The sequence below is a fragment of the Hetaerina americana genome, unplaced genomic scaffold (genome assembly GCF_022747635.1).
Source record: "Hetaerina americana unplaced genomic scaffold, ioHetAmer1.1.p SCAF_5, whole genome shotgun sequence".
Taxonomy (NCBI): Eukaryota; Metazoa; Arthropoda; class Insecta; order Odonata; family Calopterygidae; genus Hetaerina; species Hetaerina americana.
The window spans coordinates 91380321-91387907 of record NW_027287095.1 but is presented as its reverse complement, the minus strand read 5'-3'; the positions used below and the strand labels follow the sequence as shown (position 1 = coordinate 91387907).

The 7587-nt window shown below is 36.6% G+C and overlaps 1 protein-coding gene across 1 annotated transcript; it reads left to right on the top strand.

Annotated features, from left to right (window-relative positions):
• Nucleotides 1-5370: 5370 nt before the first annotated feature.
• Nucleotides 5371-7361, top strand: Caf1-55 (chromatin assembly factor 1 p55 subunit). Its single transcript, XM_071591835.1, has 2 exons — nucleotides 5371-5474; nucleotides 5613-7361. Exon 2 carries the CDS (start codon nucleotides 5751-5753, stop codon nucleotides 7029-7031), a length of 1281 nt encoding a protein of 426 aa, XP_071447936.1. The 5' UTR covers nucleotides 5371-5474; nucleotides 5613-5750; the 3' UTR covers nucleotides 7032-7361.
• Nucleotides 7362-7587: the final 226 nt, after the last annotated feature.

Below are 7587 nucleotides of genomic sequence, written 5' to 3'. Positions count from 1 at the left end.
GCATTTCTCTCAATACAGTTTTTAAAAAATAATGAGATGTTGACATTTTAGTATGAATTAAGTAGATTGTTAACATCAGGCAATAACTAAGGTAATGGCCGAAGATAAGTTTTATAGGCTTCATTAACTTAGATTCATCAAGTTCGTTTTTATATTAACCCCAGCATCTTTTCAGGTGACCCGCCTCTACTGGCAAAAATGTTATCAACACAGAAACATTGAAACTTGAGATAATGGAGTCTTAATAATCAAATTTACCATGGAAGGCAGTGCATTGTCTTTGTATAGTAAATATTCCAGAGGAATCCAGTTAAGGAAGAAAAATCTTTTAAATGCATCCCTGGAACAGTTACCCGTTAGGTTAGAAGAAATTTTAAAATTAATGTAATACATTTAAGAGTTTCTCATTTTTTACAAAGTAAATTTTTAATATGAGATGTAAGTTTCATAAAAAATAATTTTAAAATACTATTTGTTACCATTACGTTATTATAAAAATGTCAAAATGATCTGTTCAAAAATTTCCGAACTTCATTTATTACCATAAAATATATCAGCAAAAAATTAGTGGTCAGGGTCGCCTTTATAATATTCTACTCCCCAAGGTATACCCAACAGTATGAGAGTACTCCCAGAAGCAACAAAAAAAAAACAAAAATTTTGGAAAAAAATGTATTTGTTTTTCAACATAATCTACTTTCAGCTCTATACACTTTTCCCAGCGATGTTCAATAATTTCGATACCCTTTTTATAATAAGAACTGTCTTGTTCCTAAAATAGCCATTGACTGCCGACATCACTTCTTCACAATTGGAAAATCTTTTACCACCGAGTCATTTTTTCAAGTTTGCAAACAGAAAATAATGCAAGGGGGCTAAATCTGGCAAATGGGGTGCATGAGGTAGCAATTCAAACTTTAATTCATAAACTTTGGCCTTTGCAATGAAGGATTTGTGAGCTGGTGCATTGTCTTGATGAAACAATGCTTTCTTCTTAGCCAAATGCGGCTGATTTTGCTTGATTTCTCTTTTCAAACGTTGCAATAAGTTCGCGTAATACTCGCCGCTGATAGTTTTTCCTTTTTCAAGATAGTCAACGAAAACTATCCCACGCGCATCTCAAAAAACCAACGTAATGACCCTACCTGCGGATGAAACGGTCTTCACCTTCTTTGGAGCCAGTTCTCCCTTTTGAATCCATTGTTTTGATTGTTCTTTTGTCTCGGGTGTTTCATCCATGGTTATGGAAAATTCTGCTTTGCTGCAGTTAAACTTTGCTAAACACTCAATTGAAACATCTTCATGACACTGGTTTCACTCAGGTTTGAGCAAACCTGGCACCCATCTTGCACACAGCTTTCTCGAAATTTTTAGTTAATATGTGATGTACTGCACTTTTTGAAATGCCTACTATGCCTGCTAGCTTGTGCACTTTCAGTCAACGATCATCCAGTATTACTTTGTGGATTTTCTTCACTATTTCTGGAGTCGTCCCCTCATTTGGTCGGCCAATGCGATGCTCGTCTCGACAGCTCGCATGGTCTCATTTAAACTCTGCTACCCAATATTTTACTGTTATAAACAAAGGAGCAGACTCACCCAGAGTAGAATCCAGTTCAGCTGTTATATTGGTTGGGCTGAGGCCTTTCAAATAAAAGTATTGTATCACATAATGATGACCAATTTCTCCATTTTCACAAGTTCACTGAAAACTTTCATTATTGATGGCTGACAAACAAATACTAAACTACGTAGTGTCTTCAAACTTTAAACATATACTTCATAGATTGCATGCTTTCTAATGCAGTGATATTTTTAAACAACTACCGCCATCTCTAGGTCAGGCCGGGTACTTCTGGGCCTTCCCATGTAATATTTAGTGTGCCCAGTAATATATATTTCATATCCTTGCTAACTCTAACTTGTTGGAGTAAAAATTCCAGCAAACAGCCCTAATAAAGCAATGGAGATTACAGGGTGAAATGAGTGATCTTTAATGATTTGCCTAAAACTAGTGCTCAAAGTCAATGAAGATTGCAAGTCACAACTGTAAAATTTTATGTTTGGTATTTTTTCATCAAGACTTCCTCTGCACTTCATGTAGAGATAACCTTAGCATACTGCAAAAATGTATTTGTACAATGGAATGGAAGTATTATTTCACAATAATAATGCTTAAAACATTTTATTTCTGATTAATTCTGATGAAAATGAATTTTACATTACCCATATATTTATTTGGTTGTGTAGCAATTCATTTGGTTAAACGGTAGCATTCTCATGTTCCCAGCAAATGAGCAAACATAAGATTCATATGGCTACAGAGAGAAGGGCAATTTTGGGGTAGGAAACTAAAGGAGGTAGAGGTTTTAGGAAAAGGAGAGGTGTGCATTTGTGTAGAAACATTTAATAATAATAATACTTTATTGATTTTGAAAAATGTTACAACCATATTAAATGTCGTCAGTGTAAATATTATTTAACATATAAACATAATTTCTTAAATGTGATGAAGATTGTCACAAAAGAATTCATCCAATAAGTAAAGTGGGTGAGCAAGTAACCAGGCATATACCCTATTCTTGAAACTCTGGATACAGTCCGATTTCAACTGAATAGATAGATAGTTCGTATGTTCATATTATGAAATGTGTTCTACGTTGATGACAATCTACAATAAATAGGATTTACATTCGATTTACCTTATATTGATGTGAGATCTTAATTGGTAAGTTTCTAGATTAACTTTCACATGAATCAGAGCCTTAAAGATGTATAAACTGTAAACTATGAAAAATAAGATGTACACATTCATGATTCCATTCTAAATAAAAAATGTTTTGCAGGAATCATGCGGTGGTATTTAAGCAAAAGAGCGAATAGCCCTCTTTTGTAGTAGCAAAATTTGTTTAACATGTGCGGAATGACCCCATAACTCAGCACCATAATCCAAATGACATTGAAAGAAGGCATGGTAAAGTGTTACACGGTACTCATTTGAAATGAGAAAGTTGAGCTTTCTTAACAAATAAACAGCTTTCCTCAGTTTATTACAAACATGGCTGATGTGGGTTTACCAGTTAAGTTATGTATCAATATAAATTTCTAGCAGTTAAAATATCCGTTATTTTTTATTTAAGACTGCATAAAATAGGCTGAGTTTTGTTATTATTTACATGTAAATGATTAATATCAAACCATTCCTTAGCCTGTCTTTGGGTAGCGCTTGGTCGTACCTTTTCATCTGCTAGATGTTGACATTTTTGCACAAAAGTAGTGTCATCAGCATATAGAACAGATGTAGGTTTCTTATTACAGGGAAAATCATTGATCATGATGATGAAAAGTAATGGGCCATGCACATAGCCCAGCTTAATTGGCCACCATCATTCTGAATATTGTTAATCTTAGTGGAGAGGGAGGGGATTCAGATATTAACATGCAAGCTTCTCCTCTTTTCCTGGCTGTGCCCATCTCATACTTCCTTGTGCACTGCATACTTCCTTGGGTATGTGAGAATACTACAGGGTGGAAAACATGCTATGCCACGGCCAAATTAACTTTTGGAAAACTAAAAAGTTCTTTTTCACTATGACATCAAGAACCTCCATGCAGTCAGGATCGAGCCATAATTTTTATGCACATTAAATTTCTCTGATGTTCTGTTAATTCTGATGATGTCATGTTGAATGGCAGCTACAGTTTTCTTAGGAGATAGGAGAAGATGGGTTGCGCAAACTATTTACCAAATTGCAGGAATTAATTTCTGCACAAGGATGCAACCTCCCTATGAATTTTTATCTCTGCAGAGGTTTTCCCTAGTTAGACAGATTTGTACATCAAATCAGCGCGGCATTTTACAAATTTACATCAACAAGAAGACACATACAAGATCAATTTAAATTTTTGAAAACCTTCTCTAAATTTTTCGGGCATACCTATGATCTATTGTTTCTTATATCCGTCTCCTCCTGAATTGGCGCACTTATGCTATTGCCACATCTGGAAACAGCTGTGGTGGACCTCTTTCAATACTGTGCTCTGCCTTCATTCAACTGAGATCATCATTCTTTGAACGTGAATTTCAGCTTGAGAAAGAAGCTAATATCTTCTAGTCTGGTCAGGTGAATAGGCTTGCTAAATTATAAAAACCAACCAATCATTTCAGTTCAACATTATAATAATTCTATGATCTTTATAAAGATTTACATCCTCTTAACTTTCCTTTCGTGCACAACTAGAGGATAAAAAGTATGAACATATAACAAGTTTTAGGAGTCCATAATTTATTAGACGGCATTTTAAGATTGCTTACAAGTTGATTATCAGTGTATAATGCCCAATCATTTAGGATAGTATCAGATATTATTTTTGGTCTGCATATGAGTTGTATGCCAAAACCCCTCGTTGAAGGCAGAGTGGTATGTAAGTTAAATTGTCAGTTTGCATGACATAAAATCACACGTATGTATTAGAATAATTTTTGATAGCGATAGGAAGATCAAAGGATGTATAAAGTGACTTGTACTGCAGGAAGGAACTGTGGTTAGACTGTATGTGGATGGAGGACAGGGCATACAGCTTATGTCTACGACTTAGGGAAAGGAATATGGGAGAAAAGAGTTTGGTAAAGTTTAGTACTGGAAGCAAAGATTTTGCCTTCAGTACTAAATGCCTTGTAGGTTAAGAGAGATATTTTATACGATTTTCTAGTTTTTTCATAAATTTTCTCACATAAAACTTTTGCATTCTCTGAAAAATGGATGGGCTAATGAAACCTTACAAGGCTGCAGTACTACACCTTCTACTACACTACAACTTCGCCATTACAACCTCCTTGCGGAAGAATAAAGCGTAATTGGTTACCTTGATGCAATGCTAATACTTAGAAAACTACAATTTTTGCTTCAAAGTTTATATAATTGAGTATTATACCTGCAATGTTGCAAGCATAAGACTGTAATAATGCTGTTGCGTAAACACTCGGCAAAAACCTTACCTTACTCTCTGCATAACTCTAAATAAAAGCCACGCAATATATATCGAACAAGCTAGTGTAACAGCAAGTAAAGAAATAATATGTAAGCAACAGTAGTTCTTTCACCACTTTACCATGTTCTCTTTCAGAGCAACCCTCGATCAATATTACGCGATTGTTTGTGTGTAACGCAAATAACTTCATATATTAGGGTAAATAGGTTTAAATGGAGCATGTTGTGGTAATTTCAATCCTTCATTAGATTTGGCTCTTCAGGTCGTGAAAATTTACTTATTTTCCAGCTTTAAATTTTACGCCTAAAGAACCTTAACACGAAAACCATTATCGTTACTCCATTTTCGTTCACAGTAGAGTGCATATCCGCCAGGTGGCGCAAATACAGATGAAGCGTCCGTTTTGGCGGTATTCAGTGAGAAAGTTTTCGGCGCGTGGTCTTGTATGGAAACCCATCTTTGATTGAGTTTTTACTTATAAGGTAATCCTTAATTATTCGAAGTATATTAAACTTTGAATAACTGTTCGTGATGTCGAAGTACGAAGTCTGTAAATATTGTAAATTTCAGTAATTATATGTCATCTGCCATTATTGCTATTTGTTTTCGTCACATTGCAGGTTCTCGGTTTTAGCAGAAATTGGGGTAATTATTCATTTAATAACCCGAGTTTCTGCTAAGAGTACATAAGCCAACCCACAGAGAAGTAACTCTAAGTTTTAAGCCTGTTGAAATCGCGGAAACCGCCGTCTTCAGACATGGGAGATAAGGACGGCGAAACCTTCGATGATGCTGTGGAGGAGCGAGTTATTAACGAAGAGTACAAAATATGGAAGAAAAATACTCCATTTTTGTATGATCTTGTTATGACCCACGCATTAGAGTGGCCTTCCCTAACTGCTCAGTGGCTTCCCGACGTTACGCGTCCTGAAGGAAAGGATTACTCCATCCATAGGCTCATTCTTGGAACCCATACGTCAGATGAACAGAATCATCTTCTGATTGCCAGCGTGCAGCTCCCAAATGAAGACGCTCAGTTTGATGCATCGCATTACGACAATGAGAAGGGAGAGTTCGGGGGGTTCGGGTCGGTCAGTGGGAAAATTGATATCGAGATAAAAATAAATCACGAAGGGGAAGTAAATAGGGCCCGCTACATGCCGCAAAACCCATGTGTGATTGCAACTAAAACTCCCTCGAGCGATGTTTTGGTGTTTGACTATACTAAACACCCTTCCAAACCAGATTTGAGTGGGGAATGCCGGCCAGACCTTCGGCTAAGAGGTCATCAAAAGGAAGGCTACGGGCTGTCTTGGAATCCCAACCTAAATGGGTACCTTTTAAGTGCTTCCGATGATCACACAATCTGTCTGTGGGACATAAATGCTACCCCTAAGGAACCAGGAATTATTGATGCCAAGACCATATTCACAGGGCACACAGCAGTGGTTGAAGATGTAGCTTGGCATCTTCTCCACGAATCTCTCTTTGGATCGGTGGCTGACGATCAGAAGTTGATGATTTGGGACACTCGCTGTAACACCATCAGCAAACCTTCTCATACGGTGGATGCTCACACTGCTGAAGTTAATTGCCTGTCATTTAATCCGTTCTCCGAGTTCATTTTAGCTACCGGCAGTGCTGACAAAACTGTAGCTTTATGGGATTTGAGGAATCTTAAACTGAAGTTGCATTCGTTTGAGTCACACAAAGATGAAATCTTCCAGGTTCAGTGGTCACCTCATAACGAAACGATCATTGCGTCTAGTGGAACTGATCGACGCCTTCATGTTTGGGATCTCAGCAAGATTGGTGAAGAGCAGAGTGGTGAAGATGCTGAGGATGGACCTCCAGAATTGTTGTTTATTCATGGTGGCCACACTGCTAAGATATCTGACTTTTCTTGGAATCCTAACGAGCCGTGGGTGATTTGTTCAGTTTCTGAGGACAATATTATGCAGGTTTGGCAAATGGCTGAGAATATTTATAACGACGAAGAAGTTGATACCCCGGCATCAGAATTAGAACCACCTCCTTAAGTTATATTGTACTAACTTACTCAAGCATGTTTATCTCCAAAATTTTATATATTACCCTGGTGAATCAAACTTTACTGTAAGGATGTAATGAATAATATTAAACATTGAAGTGTGTGTAATAGGAGTAACATACCCAATGACTGTCGTGAAAAATGAACGGTATGTGTGTAGATCTTTGATAACGGTAGTTCGAAAAGTGAGAAATCCTCTCTTGTCACATACTTGATTCGTTTAATGTATAGGTATCTCAAATATGGAGGTTTCATTTATTACATTTTGCTTTATTGTAATTTTTTGGTAAGCTTTGAATAAATTTATGCAATAATTTCAGTGTTTTGGTGATTATTTAGTCTTTGCCTTCGCCTAATTAGAAGGGGGTCATTTTTATTGCTAATGTGTAGAAGGTAAGATTATTTATTCCTCGTCAAGGTGCTGAGATTCTTTTCATTCCCTTGTCGAATGACTAAACGTTCGACACTGGAAGAACCTGGGTAAGTTAAGCTTCCAAAGGGCCTGTATTTCTAGTTGAAGCCTTCGATTATAATTTTTGCCTTCT

Bases quoted from the DNA above. Each gene is read 5' to 3' on its own strand.
- Caf1-55 (XM_071591835.1), top strand. From the start codon at position 5,751: ATGGGAGATAAGGACGGCGAAACCTTCGATGATGCTGTGGAGGAGCGA.